The following is a 22,404-nucleotide window of genomic DNA, read 5'->3' as shown; positions in this document are numbered from 1 at the left end:
GATTACCTAAATTGGAGGTAAAGTACTGTCGTGTGTCTAGAGCCAAATGGACTTATCCAACTCACCACAAAGATGAGAACTTCCTTGTAATAAACTGATCTGATCACTACATCTAATTACAAAGAACAACCACTAAAATTATATTTAAAGAACAATTTCTTAACAGGAAATCTCCATTTTGGCAGTCTGATGCAACTTAAAAGTGAGTCCAATGCTTTCTGATGGAAAAGCAGAGTCAAAGTAGAGCATTTTTAAGTTGTAAAGGAAGTATATAAACTCGTAAGTTCTTAAGAGCATTACTTGCATGGATTTCTGCTACAGAAGTGAACACACTCAGAACTTTTGGCTTAGCAGTATCTGGGGATACAGGAGTACTTTGCCTCTGTCCTCTTGTGCTGATCTTGATCCGAAAATGTACAAAGGGGCACGTCTCCACTCACTGGGCTTGTTGCTGTGAATTCAAGAGGCAGTGAGTAGGTATTCAGTGGTGTCAGTCACTGCCTCTGTCTTTTCTCTTGAAATAATTTACCTCTTTCTCATATCTTACCAGCTTTAAGCTGTGCCCTTCCATCATTTCTGTGATGGCCAAGAACACTTTGTTCCCATTTTTCGCTTTAAGAGACTTAAAGTTGCATTCATGCTGTGTGCAGCACCTCTAGTAACTGCACATATCAAAACTCGAGTCTCCTGAAACTCCACCTGTTGGGACTAATGTTTGGAGGTGCCAGTGCCAGGTATATAGGTTTTGTGCCTCTTGGAAGTTCATTGTCTAGTAAACTTGATAGTGTTATCGTGCTATGCAAGCTTGGATGTAAAGGACCATATCAAGCTAGCCTTGAGGATCTCTGATTTAGTTTGATTTAGTTTATTCCCTGACACTGGAAGTTAGGAGTCTGTTCAGCTGTCAAGTACCACATTCACTTTGCTGGCATGTTCAGGTAGCAGGTCTTTGAAGAACTCTTACTAAGTATTGTGACTTTTTTCTGATCAAAGTGGTGCCATGACTCAGTAATTCTTGATCTATAACTATGGGTCAACTTCATTGTGCAAGACATTCTTTGTATCAGGAACCTCATTAGTGCACTGGTGCCTTCCTTTGTCTTGGGTGTCTTTGTCTCATCTCCGCAGTGGATGTGTCTGCATGGGGAAACCACGGTTCTGTCCCTTAGTATAAGAGACTTAGACAACTAGATGAGTGGCCCTTCCCATTAATTATAAAAAGCCTACTGGGATCTCTGGTTGACCTCAACATCCATACTTATCTCCAAAATAGTGATTGACATTATCCAGTCCCACAGCAGGAGTGTGAATTCATCTAAACTCAACCATTATTCAGCTCTGTAGTTATTCTTTAGCCCAACTAAAATCAGGGAAATCTTGCGGGCCAAGCAAAGTGAGGCCTTACGCTCAATTCAGTGGAGCAACATGATGGTTTTTGAAAACATCTGTTCAGGACCCTATTGATAAAAAATGAAAAACCTGATGTCCACATATGTAAATGTTATGATTATATAGGAGGCGGGAAAGGCAATGATCTCAGAGGCCTTCGCGGGGGAGCAGAGTCATGCTACATATAGGAGTGAGGCAGTGACCTCAGGGTTAGAGTTCAATGTGGAGGTTAGGGTGTTTCTCCTATGGCTGGGCCCCCTGCCTGGGTTGCTTAAGGGAATGTCATAGTGGCTGGCCTTAAGGGGGCAAGGTTCCATCTGAGTATACAGCTCAGCCTGCATGAGCAATGAAATGTTCAACCCTCTCTAGTCCTCACTCACCACCTAAGAACAGGGAGCCAGGAAGATGTTTATATAGCATGTCTGTAGACAGTATAAAGTAACAAATAGTGTCAGCTCAATACAACTTCCTAAACTGGGACAAACTGCTTCCACTGTTACATGAGTAAGGCTGCGAGTCTGTCAGGGAGGTCATGATTCCATTACCTTCATGACTTGTGCAGCGGCTGGTGCTGGTGCTAGCAGCAGCAGTTTGGGTGTGTGGGAGGAGGCTCAGGGCTAGGGGCAGGGAGTTGGGGGGCACTTACCTCAGGGTGCAGGGTTCCCACTGCATGGCCCTTCAGCTCCTTCTAGGCAGAGGGGACTGAGGGGGGGTCTGCTTGCTGCCTGCACCCGCAGGCCCCACCCCAGCAACTCCCATTGGCTGCGGTTCCAGGGTGCTTGGGGGGCGGGGAGGAAAAAGGAGGGGCGGTTCCAGGCCAATGGGAACTGCGCAGTCAGCAGTTGTAGCGGGAGTAGTGTATGGAGCCCCCGGCCCCTCCGCCACCTAGGAGCTGCAGGGACACGCGGAGCCCCCCCAACACCTGCAGTGCCCACAGACTGCCCTCATGCCCCCTCCCCCCTGAGCACCTGTGGCCCCCCCACCCAAGTTTTAGTTAGGGATATATAGTAAAAGTCATGGACAGTCATGGGCTGTGAATTTTTTATTACACGTCAGCTGTCCATGACTCTTTTACTAAAAATACCTGTGACTAAAATGTAGCCTTATACATTAGTTGTCGAAGTGAGACCAAGGAGGATGACTAATTAGAGCTGTATTTTAACAATACCTCAAAATTCTGAGAAACTGGGGCAGGTAAAAATCCTTTTTTTCTTTGCAGAATAATTTCATAGATACAACATGAGCATAAGATAGACCACTAATGAGGTTTCCTCTCCCAGCTGTTGCCAGAACTAGAGCTGGGTGAATACAGTTTTTTTTTGTATGTTTGCTGCCAATTCCAGAAAAATCAGTGTCTCTAGAAAACAATTTTTTTTGTTTTGAAACAAAAAATTCAGAAAATTAGAAATTCACAAAAAAGTTCATGTTGGGTTAAATAAAATGCCTCCTTCAACAAGACCTGACATTTTTATTTCAATTTTGGGCATTTTATAAAGAGAGGGAGCAATAATGGCAATTCACAGACATTCAGAATGACAATGATCAGTCATTGCGCCGGGGGAAAAAATGAGAATTACTGCATAAGTTAGTGCACTTACGTAGGCTATATGAGACCCAAGTTCAAGTCCCTGCTCCAATGACTTAATTTTTTTAAAAAGTAGAACAGCTTCAATAGGAGAAATTGTGTCCCCCACACCAGGCTATCCCGTAGCCCATTGGATAGAGAGCTTACCTGTAATATGGGAGATTGTAGTTCACATTCCTTGTTCACATCAGACAGAGGAGGAATCAAACCTGGGTGTCTCAAATTCCAGCTGAGCGCACTAACCACTGGGCTAAAAGTTATAAATAGGGTGGTGCCATCACCACCACCACCTTCTCCACCAGCCTAAAAAATAAATGTAAAAATGAACAATTTCATTTCAGCATTTCCAAAACATTTCAATTTTTCAGTTCAGTAACTACTTGACAACCGTGACCCAATTTCATGAATAGTTTTGGGTTGACCAAAACTTCATATTTCATCATATAGGTTTTTTTGACAGAAAAATTTCATGCAGCTCTAGCTGGAACAGGTGCTTTAGACAAACCCCATAATACATAATTATAGAATAACTCCCATAGAGGAAGTTGCTTCCTCAATACCTAACCAGTTAGTGGTAGTTCTGTTTTAGTGATTGTGGTTTCTATCCCATTGTCCACTTTTCTGCTTACTGCAATTGTGGATATTATTATCCATAATCTTTTTTGAATAGTACTAATCTCTTGGATTTAATACCTTAGGGTAATGAGTGAAAGGAATGTAACGATTCTTTAACATGTCTGTTCATCATATTAAATGCTACAAGCAGACACATCAGGAGATCTGCAGCTCAGATTTCTTGGGTTATTAATAGGCAACAAGTGTATCAAATTCTTTACAAACGCATTGCTAATTACATTTAATAGCTATATAGGGCTTATCTCTTCTGGGATCTCTCAAAGGCTATTGGGATTGGTTTTTGAGGTTTTTGCAGTTCACTATTAACTCTGAAACTTAATGATGACACTTCAAATGCTAGTATTGTTACACTTTTTCCGTGACTTGTCCTAACAAAAACACTGGTCTTTCTTAGCCAGTGTGGTTGAATCGTACCCATCATGTCTTTCCTTCTGGTCACTTCAAAGGTGACTACAAGGAAATACAACAGCAAAATATAAATATGTGAATCACAATTCTTTCATGTTTTTCAGTGGTGGTATCAGTACTGCACTCAGGTGATCTAGCAACATACCTGTGCTTTGGAGGGACTGAATAGGGACTCCTGAAGACTCTGATGCTCTTTCCACATTTGCAAGGGTTGCTTCACAGCAACATGAGCTGCAAGGTTTAGATGGGTTTTCATCACAGAGCTGTTAAAATACAGCTCTAATTAGTCATCACAGAGATCTCAGTTACTAGTGGTTTAGGAAGTAAGAAGGTGATTTGAAAACAGCTCCATAGAAATATAAATCAAGCAGCACCTGGAACACAGGTCCAACCTCTTTGGAGTAAGAGCAAAAGACTAGGGCTGAGAATCAAACCTAGGTCTTAAGTGTAATAAACTTAATTGCGCGGTCTCAAGGCCAGCACATTAGTAATCTTCATTATTCAGATTTGATACTATTCTTAAAAAAGATGGTGGTAATTTTCGGAACATCTGCCATAAATATTTGGCTGCTGTATTGAGGTGTGCAGGCTTTTGTAGGCTTAAAATACATGGGCCAGCCTGTTCACTTTACCTCAAATAGGAAAAACTTCTGCTGCCACTTGAGCTCTCCCTTGTCCTCCTGGATTCTTTGACGAGTCAAAGGTTGGAAAATTATCTTGCTCACATAGGTGTTCCAGCAAACTCAAAGCAGTGAGTTCTGAACTTTGTTTTTGAGCCAGGTGCCATCAAAAAGTATCACCTTATTCCCTCTTCATGACCTACTGTCAGTTAAATAGAAGAGTTTGTTCCCTTGGGAAAAAATGATGGTAAATTGTTAAAATGAAGGTTACAAAAAACCTTACATTTCAGGCAAAAGGAGTGTACCTACAGTGGAATAATGTGGTGTGGATAATGTGGTAGATGGGGAATTCAATCCATGTATGCTTTCAAATATTCACTGTTTTACAATATCCAGAATTATAATATTAAAGTAAGGACAAGTAGAATAGGAAATGAAACTGGTAAATTCTCAGTGAAGAAAATGCATAAATTGGGAACGCTGCAGGCTTCTAATGGTAAGTTACTGCAGATGACTTAAGGTTAAAATGAGAAACTGCAGATTTGATATTACATTGCCCCTCTGATAGTACAAATTGAACTGTGCCTACCATTTTGAACTACAGCGCTCATTTTTTTTACTCTTACCTTCCTTAATCTTTGATTTCAACATGTGGAGATGTTGTTTGATGTATTTTCCAAGAAGTATTACTGTGTTTAAATGCTTTTTACTGAAGAGTATTGTTCAGTGTGTTAAACATTTTTAATTTTATTTTTAGGGTCTTCGTGTTGCTTTCCTGCATTGGCCAAAGGTCACTTAGCAACAGTGGTGTCTTAGAAAGTTTGCTTAATCTCTTGGATAACCTGCTGTCACCTCTGCAACCTCATTTACCTTTGCACAGGCGCACTGAAGGTAGTTCTTCGTTTTAGGAGCTATATTTTCAGATTAGATCTTGATTCTAATTAAAGAGTATATTTTCATAACGGGGGCCTGATTGCACCTACTATCAAAGCAGGTTAAGTTAAAATCCCCTTTTTTGCTTATTTGGAAACATTGATTTTTTTGTGGGGGGGTTAAAATTTCACATTCTTGGTCTTTGCCCAGACTTGACTTTTTTTCCTTGAAGTTTTGAGCAAAATCTGCCTCACTATTCTTGTTCAGTTAGGATGAAAAGGACATTTACATGTTCAAAAAATTATCGCACTGTGTTTTCAGATAGCTGTAGCAAAAGTGTCTGAATTTCAGAATTAGGCACAGATACAGTTCTCTTTGGGAACTAGTCTTTGCTCATTTAGCAAATATAGTTGGATTTAATTTGACCAAATTATATCTGTTTGAAAATTAATAGAGCATGCGGAATATAAAATTGCGTTAAGTGCATAGCTAAAGTGCCCTTAACTCATGAGTAGCTAAATGTTTTTTTCTAAATGTTCTGACTTAAAATGTTCATAGCTCTCTAAAAATACTCAATTGAGTAGACTCGCTTTGTACAGCATCTTAAAATCATGACAAATTTGAAGAAAATCAGTTAATTATCTTTGAAATTTGTGAAAATTTTAAATTATGGACCATCCCTTAACTCATGTACACTTACAAAGTTATAAAAGGCTCATCAGCTTGGATTTATAGGTTTGCAAGCTTGGTAAATGCCAGCTGGCTCTCTCTGCCTTCCTACTATCCTGAATCCCTCAAACAAAGATTTGTAAGTGAACGAGGGGAGTTGACTTATTGCTCCCCATCAGTCTACCAAAGGCTATCACTGCCATACCCTCTCACTTGGTTCTCATAAGTTCTTATGATCTGCCTCTGCAATTCCTCCACCCCTTCTGCTCTCTTCCCACAGCTGCCAATTTCTCCCTTATCTTTTTGCATCACTATTCCTGCTCACTGAGGACTTAAGAGCTTCATCTCTGTTGGTTTTCCAACTTCCTTCCTCTTGGGCAACACAGGTGAACACTAGGGAATTACTGAGTGTGTGGTGAGCGCACCAAGTGTGACAGAATTCCCAGTAGAGGGGAAGGGGTGAGAAGAAGCATCAAATGTATGTAGGGAGCAAGAAAAGGAGTGAGAAACCAATGGTTCTCTCCCATAAGTCCTTCCGCTAAGAGCCAGAAAATAAACAAGACACAACAGTAGGGGAGAAAAAGAAGGTGTTTGGGGTGAAAGTGAGGGGTAGTGCCAAAATTTGAGATGGAAGGGAAAAAAGGGAAGAGAGTTTAAGAAGTACTTAGATATTAAGAGAAATTGAAGAACAGAGGTATTGATATGGATAGAAGGAAAAGACATAGTATGATCATTTTTAAAAAAAACAAAAAACCCAAACAACTTTTAGACATCTTTCTGTGGACCAGACTCCTATACTGTAGATTATATTCCTTGTTTTTTTAGTCTGAAACCTGGACTGGTGTGCAACAATAGTCGCCCAGATGAGCCATCCTACCTCTTGTCCCTCTAGTCTGCATTGCCAGTTCCAGGCCCTACCATTAAGTCTCTTCTGTTACCATTTAGGATGGGGCAATACGTTCCAATGGACAGAGTACCGAATGGGGAAGTGAGAGTGCCTGGATTCTGTTGCTTGCTCTGCCAATGACTGGGTGTGACACCTTGGGCAAAACACTTTTTTGTGCCTTGGTTTTCTTATCTGTAAATTGGAAATAATGATACTTGAGTTTACTGAGCATTTTGAGATTAAATGGACAAAATGTCCTGTATAAAAACTAAGTAGGTATTAAATGTGCCACTTAAATATAGTACTTACACACAGATATGAAAATGTGATTTTTAGCCTGCAATGTGGTACACAATAATCTTTGGCCTACTGGTGCATGTTGTGTCTATATAGGCATCCAGTTTAATTAAAGACATTGGTTGAGTGACCTGTTTGATTTTATAGGCTGATGGCCATTGATGCACACTAATTAGTGTGTTTTATAACTGTTTTGAGGACAGAAGAATTACTCATTGATTTCAGAAGGATTTCTTGTGTGATGTACAAGTAGGTTTTGTGTGACTCTCATGCAAAAATCCCCACCTCCCCTGTTAGCATGTGTGAGGCCAATGCAGGCAATAATGACATTAGTGCTACCAATTTGTAGGAGGTATTATGTCTTGCCTCGGTGTGAGGGTTTCAGCTTTCCTAGCAACTGGCTGAGATTTCACTTTGAATGAGAGCTAGCTTGCTGAGGAGCCATCTGTGGAAAACAAGGAAACGTTAGTGAGTTGAGAAGAATAACTGCCCCTTTGTTTGTGGGGCCTTGTTTGCCTTTTGTTACCAAGGTTCATAGTCAAGGGGACATTAACAGTGAGGGAGAATCCTATTTCCATTTTCATGTGATGAGAAGAATTGTGATCTTTGCTTTTGGACCTTACTTCAGCTCTTCATGATTCCCTTCCTCCCAACTTCTTTCTGTGCTCTGAGACCCCATGCAGTGATTCTTGAGTGCAAGTCCTTTCCTCTGCCTGTGGAAGGAAACATGAAAGCCCTTATTACCTGGAACGGTGTAGACCATAAAATGTCCGTGTGGGGATTCTTTAAGCATTGCTTCTCTGATTTAGTAAATTTTTGAAATTAGAACAATCACTCAAATGTCACCTGAAACCTACTTGTTTAAGGGGTATTGGACATTCCCATGATCAGCTGGGTTGTAATGCTGGTATCCAGACTCCTAGACTATGTGGCAACTGTTGAAGATGAAGCAGCAACAGCCAAGAAGCCTTTGAATGGAAAAGAGAGGGAGAGATTCCTGACAGGTATGGAACACTTATAATATTTCTAATTCAAGTCTAGATTTTAGAGATCTTCGTAAAATGTTCAGTACTGCCAGCTCCAGTGTTCAAAAATGAGTCAGAATCATGAGATTTTAAAAATACAGCTTGGGATCTATTTATGAGCCTTTTGGTTCTTGAGCCATTTATGGTTTACTTTTTCAAACTCTTTGTCACAACCATGATGGGTATAAACTTTATTTAAAAAAAAAAAAAAAAGTTGAGATTCTCAATTATCCCATGATACCAGCAGCTGGAGCTTAAAGAAACACAAAATATTTTGAGACTGTCAGTAATATGGTGAGAGTTGGCAACATTGTTAAACTGAAAAAAGGACAGGAGACACTGGATATGGTTTAATCAGGCTGCAACTTTATTATTAGATGTCTGGGACTACCTGGCAGGTAAGTGTACTGTTCAAGTAACTCCATGATCATTTCAATATCTACCCAGGGGTTTCTGCTGGTCCCCAGCCAACCCATTGCTGGGACGTGATTGTATCCCCCTCCCCCTCCCTCAGATAGGTTATAAAGGAAAGGGGGGGTTGACTCCCTGCCATGCCAGTCATAGAACCCCTGTTCCACTCCTTAAACAAACATCTCCTTTAAGTCCTTTTACCAAGCCATTTATCTGGTCACTGTATCCCTTCCCTCTGGAATACCTGCACTGGACATCCACTCCATACTCTAGGCTATGATGTCACAACTCATTACTTAACTCCCTTCCCTGTTCACCATAATAAAGTGTGAACCTCCCCAAACCTGCTGTGGGTAAAGCAAAAACCACACCACATCACATTGGTCAATCTGGTGGTGAGGGAAAATTCCTTCCTAGCCCCCCGAGACAGGAGTGGCTAGTGCAATGCCCACAGTGGGTCCAGACCAAACTTAGTATTTTGCCATTTCCAAGGGGAAGGAGGGTGAGTGCTGCTCTGCCTGGTCCTGAGAAAAGGGACTTCCTGTCAGGCTTGCTCTTGGTCAACTCTCCAGCCCTTTCAGTCCCTGGGGGATGAGTCAACATTATCACGCTAACCCACTCTACGTTTTCAGTAGCTTCTGTGCCTCTCTCTCACACCCCACCTGTAAAGTGCTATACTCCTTTCCCCAGCAAGCTGGACAATGGTGCCCATACTTAAGGTGTGGTGCGGTCAACTTGAGGTTTGTGTGACTGTGTTTGTAGGTAACATGTGAGGAGAATGGTGTGTTTGAGTAAGTGCATTTCAATTTCTAGGTTAGTTGTGAGTTGGGTGGGGTTTTTTTTTTTTGTTTTTTTTAAGTAGTGTCATCTTTCAAGAGGAGAAATGTGAGGTGATAAGTATTCACATTATGGTGCTTTTGGTTTGTATGAGTTGAACTAGTCTTGTTTGTTCTTTTCATACTTCAGAACTTGAAAATAGTAAATGCAAAATTGTACTGTTGACCTTTTCAAGCTATGCAATAATGTTGCCACTTAAAGTGAGGATTGCGTGACAGATAGTTTAGTAGAAGCTTTAAATTCAATGCTCCATTTTTATATTTAGTTTATAGAATTAATTTTTTGCTCTCAACTATTTTAGGAACTGTTAAAAGTGTGCCTCAAATGTTGATACATGTTTCTTTCCATTAGGCAACCAATGGAGTTTTATTAATAATAGCCTACATACCCAGAACCTGAGCAGATCTTCTAAAGGCAACAGTAGCCTAGATAGATTGTACTCCAGAAAGATCAGAAAGCAACTTGTTCATCATAAACAGGTAACTTTCAGTGTGTACTGGCACTTTTAATGTAAGATACTTTTTAGTAATGTACCTTATTTCTTAAAATTCCAGCTTTGGAAGCTCATTCAATCTTGCTTTTGCAGAGGCCTGGTTCTGTAGCTAAAAGCTGTCTATCTGTCTTGATATGTATCTCAAACTGCAGGGCCTGGGATCTGCTGAAATCATTCTAGTCTTGTGGAGCATATTGTTATACTTCCCTGTGGTCCATATTTGATAGTAAAACTTTTGCATTTTTGGTGAATCAACAAACATCCGAGCGCAAGCGTCTAGAGGCTGACCAGCTATAATTCAACAGTACATCATTTTAAGACTGTGTTCACTTTTAAATGCACCTATACAGGTTTTGTGACCCTGTGTTCATATCTAAAAATTCTCTTAAAATATTGGTGGGTCTTAAACCTAATCTGCTCCGACTCTGCTGGCAGCCCATTGAAGTTGTATAATTTAAAGTTGTACAAAAACTAAACTTAAAAAGGCTCAGATTGCAATTTTAATTGACGTTTACTATCATATGAAAATACTGATCCTTTTCGCGTCTTATTGCTTAATTTTTTTGTTTTTCCTATTAACATTTTCTTTTAGCAACTTAACTTATTAAAAGCAAAACAGAAGGCTTTGGTGGAACAGATGGAAAAAGAGAAAATACAAAGCAACAAAGGATCATCATACAAACTTTTAGTAGAACAGGCAAAACTAAAGCAGGCTACTTCAAAGGTATGATGTTCTGAAACTGCAGTTCACTTGTTGTCTTTTGTGTGAAAAGACCTGTTCCTGCAAAATCATTTTTGTCCTGGGTTGACTTTATACAGAAAAAAGTGTTTCATTCTGGCTCTTTTCAAGGCTGTTCTGTTTGCCGAATTTAGCAGCCATCTGTAAATGTCTGGCTTGGGAAAAATGTTTTAGTTGATTCTGCTACAGGCACCTTTTAGCTGATCATAGCCAAAATCACCAATAACCTAGAAGCATTTGTAGTGTCAAACTCGTCTATAAATCACAGTAAACACCTGACAGCACTTGTCTATAAAGAACTGAAAGTGTGCTTTATATGGCTAACTTATGAGTGTGATTTTTTTAAAGGAAATTGTCTTGGGTGAGTAGCCAAAAAGTAAGCATGCCAATACTTCTCCTCCCAAAGCAAACACATGCTGTATTGAAAACACTTCCTCTTATTTTTAGGAAGTTTAGCTTTCTACAAGCATGGTGGCAACATATAAATCCTAGCTTCTTGTTATGAGCTGTGGATACTGGGGATGAAAAGAAACCCAGGCATGCTCGGAGAACAATCTAGTAAACTTCAGTGCCTTGTCTGCCAACAGAAATGGAGCAGGCAGTACGGACATTCCTTTGAGCATAAAACAAGTAGTGCCAACAAGGTGGTACCTTAAAGACTAATAGATTTTAAGGGGCCACCGGACTCCTTGTTGTTTTTGTGGATACAGACTAACACGGCCACCTCCGATACTTAAAACAAGTAGGACTCACTTCATAGATACCAGACTTGAGTATCCATTTAGATTTTTACCTTTGGAAATCTTTTTACCTATTAAGACTTCTGAAAGTCTTTAAGGGATCATAGATGCATAGAGGTTGTAAAAGAGAAATAAGCATGTCACTTTATAATTACCATGGGAAAAAATAGGGTTAAAGAAACACCAGCAAATTTTATCAAGCGCTGCATTTTCACTAACACTCCTCTGTCATGAGTTTCACTTTCCTGCTCTTTCTGCTCTATTCTTGAGTTGTCACTTAAGTGAAATAGACTCTTCTGCAGCAGCAACAATAAACCACTTCCCACCTTGAAGTGGTTAGCATGTAGTCACTTTTCCCTTGCACAGTAATGGAAGGGCCAGAAAGATTTTGCAGTTGGAACAGAAGGAACTCCATAGGTGATCAGGGGAGGGGAATAGTAGGCCTGCTAGCGAACACTTACAGAGGCTGAAGGGACTCAGCCACTGATCCAACTGTGAAGCAGGTAAGTGAACTGGTTGGCCAATCCTGGAACTGAAGACTCAACAGTGGAATGCAGCAGGTTTTATAAGTCAGTGACACAGTTTTAAACACCTGCACTGCCCCCTGGCTGAAATATGCTGTTGGTTAAAGCTGTGTGGGATTTGCTTTACGGCAATCCTGCTTCTGTTGAAAATAATAGGTTGCATTAAAACCTTCCACATTTAATATGATCTTTATTAAGATCTATCTGTTGTATATATGTAAATACCATGTATGTGATAAATTACATTTTATGCAATTTTGACCACATCACCTGCTAATCAGTGCCATCTTACAGCGTTCCAAACTTGGGATTAGCTTCAAACAGCTGCCATGTTTATTTAAAAACTATAAACAAAAAAAACCCTGTCAAGGTTTCCTTCTGTCTCCCTCCCCCCCTGCACACTCCTCCCCCCCCAAAAAACAAACAAACAAACAAAAAAACCCTGCAGCAAAATGACAGTGACCCTTGCTCACTCTGAAAAATAGATGGGGGTGAGCGGGTGGTACTGTTAAAATAGTACAGGATTCTGCCCAAACAGTGACAAATTGAAGGTATCCAACTTGCAATTTATTAGTACTAGAAATGACGACTGCAGACTATTGATTACCATATAATCAATCCCAAAGGGAGAGGCAGGAATTAAGCAATGGAAGGGTGATCCACAGGGTGTACAAAGTGTGTGACACAAGGCTTATACAGTGTAACAAAGAATCCTTGATTGTACATGTCAAGAAATAATGTCTGTTTTCAAATAGCTTGAGTCTTAAGTATTTTGTGTGCCACCAGCGTGCACATTTACTTCTCTTCGTGCAGGGTAGTTGAGGCCCTGTATCTCTGCAGTGCCAATTCTTTAGTCACTAGGAAAGAACTGAGAGGTCAGTATTCTTGATGGGCCATCCATTTCAGTTATTGTTTACTGCTGTGTCTGACTACAATACATTTGATCTTATGGTAACTAAGGATCCATGAACAGATGTAGGAATATGAAAAAAATTGTATCAATTAAGAGTCAAGTTTCTAAAACAGTTTTTCTGTAAAGTAAGTATACAGAATACACAATGGTGTTGAGAAATCTATCAAACTCTAGAGTATCTTTGAGGATGTGAGTATGACTATAGTCTTAGTCATTGCATGGTTCTGTTTAGGCTGAAACTGTAACAAAAGGAACTGAACCCACGGTAGTTTAATACTATATTACTAAATTCAACCTAAATAAATTTTTTAAAAGCTACTCTGTAGTACGAAAGTTGATTGACCGTTGCATAAGATGAACTGCATTACAAACTTATGGCTTTGTCACTTGAAAGCAATGCAACCAACCCAAATTTATGCCACGTTCCCATATAATCTTAATATAGGTCCAATATGAGCGTGTGGGAGTCTCCATTATTATTAAAAAGTTCTAGAGGTACTGTTACATTTTTCCAACTCTTGATATGCTTACATGGAGAAAATAGGCAGTTTAGTTTAAATTTTAACTCTTGTTTTATATTGTTTTGTAATTATGCAGCATTTCAAGGATTTAATACGCTTACGTCGGACTGCAGAGTGGCCTCGTTCTACTTTAGATACAGAAGTATCGACAACAAAGGAAACACCAGAAATTGAGCCACTTCCATTTACTCTGGCACATGAACGTTGTATCTCAGTAGTGCAGAAGCTGGCGCTCTTTCTCTTGTCAATGGACTTCACTTGCCACGCAGATCTACTGCTGTTTGTTTGTAAGGTAAACAGAATGCTATAAAAGTAGGCAGTGGGGTTGTTAAAGTGAAGTTCATTTTTTATCAAGAGTTATCCTAAAGTATGTGGTCTGAGCATGTATGCTTTCAGCATAGTATTGATGAAAATATCTGTCAGATGCTTCTTTTGCCTTTGCTTGAGGAGACATTAAAAATACTTAAATTATTGACTTTGTAATGATCTGTAATAATCTCAAGTTCCCATTTTTTCCAGTATTTGAAAATTACATAATGGAATTATGCTTGCAAAGTATCTCCTACAGAGCACCATTTAAAAAGATACTTTTACATTAATACAGTTTTTAGCTAGAATAAATTATGCAAGTAAACCTGAGAAGGGAATAATTCATCTACTTATTTTAGCTCTACACAACTTTATTATTAATATGAACGAAGTATACCATTTGTAAAGAAGAAAGCTGTTACTTTGTTTTTTTCAAATTGTATTATCAAATACACATAACTAGTACATTCACAACTAGTAAAACTATTACAGTAAGTTATATCCTATTTTCCTTTAAGATAACCTACTTTAGAGCACTGTCACTCGCAGTAGGTGGCTCATGTTTTGGCTTAAAATAAAGATTTTTGTATAAAGAACATGCTCATTTAATTTTAACTGCAGACAAAAGTAACCAGGAGCCTTTGAAGCTTTCAGATGCCTCATTTTAGCTTTTGTTAAGCATATTGTTTCGGTTTTACAACCAAAACTTGGATGCAATCTATTGAATCTGTTTGTGGTTGTTCCTTGAGGCTTTCTGAAACTTTTTTAGAATTACATAATTACAACTGACCTTTCCACCGTTTGGAAACATTTGGACTGCACCTCAGTTTGTTCAGATACCAGATCCAGTTTAGTTTTGTCCACAGGCTCCAGGACTTTACCAGGCTCTTTCCATTCTTGTGTTGGATTCTCTGCCAGCAGATGTGCAAAGAGAATAGCAATCCAGTGCTCCTGTCTTCATTGTGATCCTAATCTTCAAATCTGATTTTAGAGTAATAGTAAGCAAAATATCCTTTCCCTAAGGATGGAGATTCGACCACCTCCATAGGTATTCCATTCTAGTGCTTCACTACCCTCCTAGTTAAAATAGCTTTTCCTAATATCCAAACTAGACCTCCCCCACTGCAACTTGAGACCATTGCTCCTTGTTCTGTCATCTGCCACCACTGAGAACAGCCTAGCTCCATCCTCTTTGGAACCCCGAACTTCAGGTAGTTGAAGGCTGCTATCAAATCCCCCCTCACTCTTCTGCAGACTAAATAAGCCCAGTTCCTTCAGCCTCTCCTCATAAGTCATGTGCCCCAGCCCCCTAATCATTTTCGTTGCCCTCCACTGGACTCTCTCCAATTTGTCCGCATCCTTTCTTTAGTGGGGGGCCCGAAACTGGATGCAATACTCCAAATGTTGCCTCACCAGTGCCAAATAGAAGGAAATAATCACTTTCCTTGATCTGCTGACAATGCTCCTACTAATGCAGCCCAGTATGCCGTTACCCTTCTTGGCAACAAGGGCACACTGTTGACTTATATCCAGCTTCTTAACCACTGCAATCCCGAGGTCCTTTTCTGCAGAACTGCCACTTAGCCAGTTGGTCCCCAGCCTGTAGCAGTGCATGGGATTCCTCTCTCAGTGAAGGACTCTGCACTTATTGAACCTCATCCGATTTCTTTTGGCCCAATCCTCCAATTTGTCTAAGTCACTTTGGACCCTGTCCCAACCCTCCAGCATATCTGCCTCTGCCCCCAACTTAGTGTCATCTGCAAACTTGCAGAGGTGCAATCCATTCCATCATCCAGATCATTAATGAAGATGTTGAACAAAACTGGCTCCAGAGCCGACCCCTGAGGTACTCCGCTTGATACCGGCTGCCAACTAGACATCTGGCTAATGGGTAGTGATCAACAGCTCAATCTAGCCATCTTTCTATTCACCTTGTAGTCCATTCATCCAATCTATACTTCTTTAACTTGCTGGAAAGAATACTGTGGGAGACCGTATCTAAAGCTTTGCTAAAGTCAAGATATATCACATCCACCGCTTTCCCCATATCCTCAGAGCCAGTTATTTCATCATAGAAGGCAATCAGGTTGGTCAGGCATAACTTGCCCTTGGTGAATCCATGTTGACTGTTCCTGATCACCTTCCTCTCCTCAAAGTGCTACAAAATGGATTCCTTGAACTGCTCCATGATTTTTCCAGGGATTGAGGTGAGGCTGACCCAATCTGTAGTTCCCTGGATTCTCCTTCTTTCCTCACCCACCTTGTCAGCCTATAATATAGCATACAGATACCACTCATTTACCTTTTCTGTCTTGTTACATCCAAAATGGCCAGGTCCATAGAGCCTTAAAGTAGCTGATGCTAAGATGGTTACATACTAATTTGCCTAGTGTCTCAGGAAATCATTTCTTGAGGGAATCAGGACTCAGTACTATATGCTTTGTGGCATTGTAAACAGAAAAGACCTTTGTTACCTGAGGCGCTTGGCAGAGCAGCATCATGGCTGCCCTTCATTATACTTATGAGTTTCTGCAAAGCAGGTTTGCATTTCTCTTAAGATGGGTCCAAAGTTAGAGATTAGAGATTGTGGGGGATGCTGCGTGCTAGAATGGAAAATTTTCTTACTCAATGACATCTAAATCTATCTTTTTTTTTTTTTTTTTAAATAAAGAAATACTTTTGTTATATTCACATCTGCAAGGAATCTTTGAAATCTTTTCCCATCAACAGACCTCTTCCCCTAGCCTACTCCACCTGAAATTTGTTTTTAATTTCTTGTACTATGGCTTCTTCTGGGTCCATGTCTGAAGTTAAAACACATTTGAATATTGTTAAATAATACTGAGTGTTTCCATAAAACTTTGGACATACTCGCCTGGTTTGAAAGTTATAAGGTGCATGGCCACACTCTGGAGCCACTTGTTCAAGTCTGAACTGCTTCTAGCATTTGTGGGAATGAAGGCATTAGCACAAATCCTTCTAATTCAGGTGAAGGGAAATCATTAAACAACAAATTTTCCTTTCTGTAGCATCTATTGTTAGTACCTCACACTTACATGCCTTTGATCTAACATCCTCCGAGATAAGTACTGGTATAAAAACCCATTGTATTAATGGGTAAACGAAGTCCTAGTCAGTGGGGGGAACTGACTTTCCAGAACTATACAACATTTCTCCCTGTATGTTGGAAATGGTGGTGAAAAAGTAAAGGACTGCTAAATCTGATGCATCAAACAATAAAATGGAAATACGAGTGGGATAAATGAAGTGGGGTGATATGCGATCTAGACTTTATTGCCACTTTTCTGGGAAGACTCATTATTTGAGACTTGGTTACTCATGACTGTCATTCCGAACTTGAAACAATAAATCTTGACGTTACATTTACAAATTCAATTTTGTTGGGGTGTTGTCTGCATGCTTGTTTTTATTTTGTTTTGGTTGGGTTTTATATTTTGGAAAATCAGTTAAATTGTATATTTCTGAAATTCTTTTACAGGTTCTTGCTAGAATTGCAAATGCTGCAAGACCAACAATTCATTTGTGTGAGATTGTGAATGAAACTCAACTAGAAAGGCTATTGCTGCTTTTGGTTGGGACCGACTTTAATAGAGGAGATATCTCTTGGGGAGGAGCATGGGCTCAGTATTCTCTGAGTTGTATGTTGCAAGATATTCTAGCAGGTTTGTTAAAATTCAGCGTGGTTTTTTTTTTTACAAAATGCATTAAGCTGCAATTCCTCTCCTTCTCTTGTCTCTTCCACCCTATGCCCCCCACAGTTATTTGATTCTCTAATGTGAAACATGGAAAAGTCTGCTAATGTGATTAAGCTAATGAAAGCATGGAATGTCGTGGTTGTAGGTTTTACAAATAAAACAAATTTCTTTTACAAAGAAACAAATTGAAGATATTAGTATAAAATGAAACATTTAATTTAGATATAATTTTAAGCATTGTGGCCTTCATTACCCAATTTGAAACTTTTGACAGGTCTCTTGCTTTTAGAAGATATTGGGCATATCCTTGAGGCATGATTTTCAGATGGGGTTATTTCAAATTAAGCACCCAAAATTGCAATTCAGTTTTGAAAATTTGGACGAGTATGCTCAGATGTTAGTATTGCAGTCAGAGTACAGGCTGAACCGCTAAAGGAGTTGTCTGCTTACTGTAATATATAGGAGAACTATTGGCAACAATAGCAGCCGAAGCTATGGAGGAAGGAGCCATGGGAGAAGATGCAGGAGCTTCTGCTGTAGACTCTGATGACTCTCTTCAGCAGTCTGCAGTTCAGTTAGTGGAAACGATAGATGAGCCTTTGACACATGACATCACAGGTGAACATTCAGATACTATTTATATTGAAATGATGTTGAGGAAATAGAATGTTAAATTCTGTTTAGTCCGTTAACATTTTAAAATGCTTGATGTACTTGAGTCATTATGAATTCTGAAGCTTGCTTAATCCTGAACTCTCTCAAACCTTCCACTGTGTAATGCATGGTAACGTAGTAGTTTAGATAAGTACTTTTGTGTGAATTTTAGCAAGGCATTTGTTTAAGTTTTGAGTTGTCCTATATCAGGGTCCCACAGGTTTAGGTTAGCAAGAGGTATCCGTAAGCTTTAGCACTTACTGATTCTTAAGCATACTATTTCAAATTGGCCACTCAATATTTTCAACTGCAATTGTTGAGACACTGAGGGCTCACGCTCAGTGTTTCTTCACTGAGTTCACTTGAAAAGCAATCGTAAAAGTTATGTATGTGGATTCAGGAGTGTGGTTCATTGATAGTGAGCTGATAAACTAGAAATTCAACATGCTAAATGTCTATGCTCTTTCTTGGCTGTGTCTATTTAATTGTAAGTAGGCCTGTAAACTTGGGGAACACATTGTATTTTGAAGAATAATCTGTTCCTGCGAGGAATTAATTAACAAAATGGTTAATTCTTACTAAATACACTAGGAATGTGTATATACACTAGGAATGTTCTATAGAGCTATAGAACAAAACAGCAGTCTAACCAGCTTCTAGAACAGAGGAGAGCAAACTACGGCCCACGGGCCAGATTTGGCCCACGAGCCATTTTAAGCTGGCCCACACCATGCGGCTTCCGGAAGCAGTAGCATGGCCCACTCTGAGGGTCGTGGGCTGCTCCACACCTAAGAGCTGGAGAAGGGACTGCTTCTGAGCCGCTTGAGTTAAGCACCGCTCAGAGCCTGCACCCCTGAGCCTTGCCCCAACCCCCTGCCCTAGCCCTGATCCCATGCCCGCTCTCCAAACCCCTCGGTCCCAGACCAGAGCACCCTCCTACACCCCAAACTCCTCATCCCCAGCTCCACCCCAGAGCCTGCACCCCCAGCTGGAACCTGCACTCCTTTCCACACCCCAACCCCAATTTGGTGACCATTCATGGCCCGCCATACAATTTTTATTCCCCAATGTGGCCCTCTGGCCGAAAAGTTTGCCCACCCCTGTTCTAGAAGCTGCTTCCTCTGGCAGCTCTACATTCTGACTGTACAGATGTTGAGGTAGAACATTACTTCAGTTTGGTATCGCATTTTACTCTTTCTAGACTCTTGGAAACAATAGGAACACAGCAAATCTAAAGGTCTCCATGAAACGCAGAGACCAATAATATCCATTGGAGTAAAATATAGCACTGCCATAAGATGAACTAAAAATTTGGCTAAGTCTGACTTTCAAGCCACTTCATGCACCTCTTCTTGAAAAAGTTTAATTTCTCTTTAGAGAATTAATACTCCTGTGTAAACTCAATACTGTATTACTCTTCTAAAAATACTGCAGTGAAAAATCTTTTATGAGAAGAACTTCAACTATGTATGTCTCTATTCAACTAAAATTTCAGACTGTTGCACTAATAAGAACAAATTAAATAGGTATTCTGAAACTAATTTTTTATTGCACATAATTTATCCAAACCTAGATTTTGGCCTCCAGCTGAATTGAGGTGATTTGAAAGGTGAATGGCAGAGGAAAAAAAAAAAAAAAAGGGTTAGTGCCACTTTTTGGCATTTAGGATGTGGGAAGACTTGGAAGGTTCCTTCTGACACCTTTTTGTTTCTCAAATCTGAAATGTCAGTTGTTCAACAGTGCATTATGACAATATCTCCCTTCACCCCCCACAGACACACACTGGTGATTAATAAGTCTTCCAGATTGGACCAGAATTTGAATTTTTATATTTTTTAAAAAAGAAATGTAGCCTTTAGTGTATCTGAAATTAACTTATTTTGTGGTCTTCTTGGCACATCATAAACAAGCAAAAAGAGTGTTTGCAAAAATGTTTTTCCTTGTAATTTGGCTCATGACTGTGGGAATTATCTCTGTCTGGAATAGAAATGAATTCTAGATTCAGGTGTATTAGAAATATTTGTTGCACATTAACATTCTGTACTTACTATGTCTTGTTCCGCATATCTTTCTTCCCAATAATTATTGAATTTTGAACTGGGTGAAAAAATTACTCTATCCTAATGGTAGTATTTTGTGTTTATCAACTAATATAAGATACTGAATTCACCTGAAGCTCTCACATGGGTAGAATTGCTGTTTATGATTTATAGGGTTTTCAAAAAAGATAAATTGTTACTAATTATGGTGTTGAAAACAAAGCAAACTCTTCTCATTCAACAATCTTTGCTATGTGCTCTGTTACTTGACAATATTAAAACAATTTTAATCATCCAAAGGTGCTCCCCCTCTATCATCTCTGGAAAAAGATAAGGACATTGACCTAGAATTACTACAAGACCTGATGGAAGTTGATATTGATCCTTTAGATATTGATTTGGAGAAAGATCCCCTAGCAGCCAAAGTCTTCAAGGTATGGCCCACGTGAGTTTTCATAATAACTTCTACCTGTGAAACAATATAATCTCTTACCTTTCTGGTGTTTGTCTAGTGATATTTCATGTCATTAGACCGGCTTTAGCTGTAAACTATGAAGAACAATATTTCGAAGTTAAGAGACAAGCTTTGACGGGCAGGAGTGTAAATACTGAGTATAGTCATAATTTAAGGTTATAAAAGCAAAATATTCCACGATTATCCATGTTGCAACAAGTTGTAAAGACAATAGAACGGGTCCGCAACGCGGTGCCCGCGGGCGCCATGGCATCTAAATGCGCCCGCGTCCTGGCCAGTGGTCAAGCATCCGCCGAAATGCCGCCGAATTTCTGCGGCAATGCCTCCCGATGACGCCGCTTGCCGCTGACAAGCAGCATCATCGAGAGGTGTTGCTGCTGAATTGCCGCAGAAATTCGGCTCTATTTCGGCAGATGCTTGACTGCCGCCATGGTCCTTCGTCTGGCGCCCGTCATACGAAAAGGTTGGGGACCACTGCAATAGAAGGATAGTAATTAATCTCCCCTCACATACTAGATTGTAGTGTTAAAAAAACAAAACCTACTCCTGATTGCTTCTTGCAATTCATTTGTAACCTTATCCCTCATTGACATGAAAAGTTAGGATATATATTTGATGTACTCGCACTACTGTAAAATGCATTAGCACTACTTAAAATTCCACACTTGCCTACTTAGAGTATTAAATGGACCAGTTGCAGTGTCAATCTGTTTGACTGCTGAAGGGGGAAAAGTGTAAACACTACACCTTATTTCAGAGTAACAGTGTGGGAAGCTAAACACGTTTACACTTGATGCACTAAAAGTTTTTTTTACCTAGAGTATAAAATCAGTGTATTTTAAATACAGTTGTAATAAACAGTTACATCTTGCTGCTTTTTCTTCCATAACATTTCCAAGCTCACTTTCCTCTCAGTCCATACCACTGACACTTTCATCCAGGCTCTCATCTTGTGGCTCAGCTTCTGCTTTTTGGTCTTTCCAGCGTTCACCTCAGCCCTTCAGGTTCATTTGAATTCTTCACCTAAATCATCTTCCTGGAAATCACTTAACCCATATTTCCGTCTCGCACCCGTTCCCCTGTATGTCCCTCCACTAGTTCTCCTGATTGCTCGATGCCACCTAGCCCCTAACTTATCTGCTCTTTCATGTAATTGTTGTCCCCCTGCCCTTTCTTCTGCTAACAATGCCAACCTCTATTACCTATTTCTGTGCTGCTTCCACAGACACCATCACACTTTCTTCCAGACTGCCTGAGTAGGATGCTTTCCTTGTACTAGTCCATAAAACCATTACTAGTCCATAAAACCATCATATCCATCCTCAAGGCCCACTTCTACTACGCAGCTACAATAAATTGCCAGCTGGAAACCTGGGTAGATGATCAATAGGGACTTCTGATATTTCTCTTTCTGATTTAAAGAACAAAAATAAAACTACACATACACCCCCCCAAGCTACGTTAATACACGCTTTTATTTTATTTCCTCATCCTCCTTCCTTTTGCTTATTATACACACCATTGCTGATTGTCTTAAATTGGATAGGAAGCTCTTTGGGGGCAGAGGTGGTTTTTGTCTATTTTGTACAGTGCCTTTTAAACTGAAGCCTCGAGACAATACTGTTGTACAAATTAATGTTGATGT

General features: G+C 39.8%; 1 protein-coding gene across 1 annotated transcript in view; it reads left to right on the top strand.

Moving 5' to 3' along the window:
* BIRC6 (baculoviral IAP repeat containing 6) overlaps window positions 1–22,404 on the top strand; it is a 296,285-nt gene that overhangs the window by 83,261 nt on the left and 190,620 nt on the right. The window contains 8 exon segments of the mRNA XM_039531866.1: window positions 5,396–5,529; window positions 8,230–8,367; window positions 9,988–10,115; window positions 10,722–10,853; window positions 13,643–13,858; window positions 17,375–17,558; window positions 18,054–18,209; window positions 20,585–20,718. Of these exon segments, the coding sequence (XP_039387800.1) occupies window positions 5,396–5,529; window positions 8,230–8,367; window positions 9,988–10,115; window positions 10,722–10,853; window positions 13,643–13,858; window positions 17,375–17,558; window positions 18,054–18,209; window positions 20,585–20,718 (1,222 nt within the window).

The sequence above is a fragment of the Mauremys reevesii genome, linkage group 3 (assembly GCF_016161935.1).
Source record: "Mauremys reevesii isolate NIE-2019 linkage group 3, ASM1616193v1, whole genome shotgun sequence".
In the NCBI taxonomy this organism is placed as follows: Eukaryota; Metazoa; Chordata; order Testudines; family Geoemydidae; genus Mauremys; species Mauremys reevesii.
Note: the sequence above shows the minus strand (reverse complement) of the source record. Positions and strands in the feature narration are given on the sequence as shown.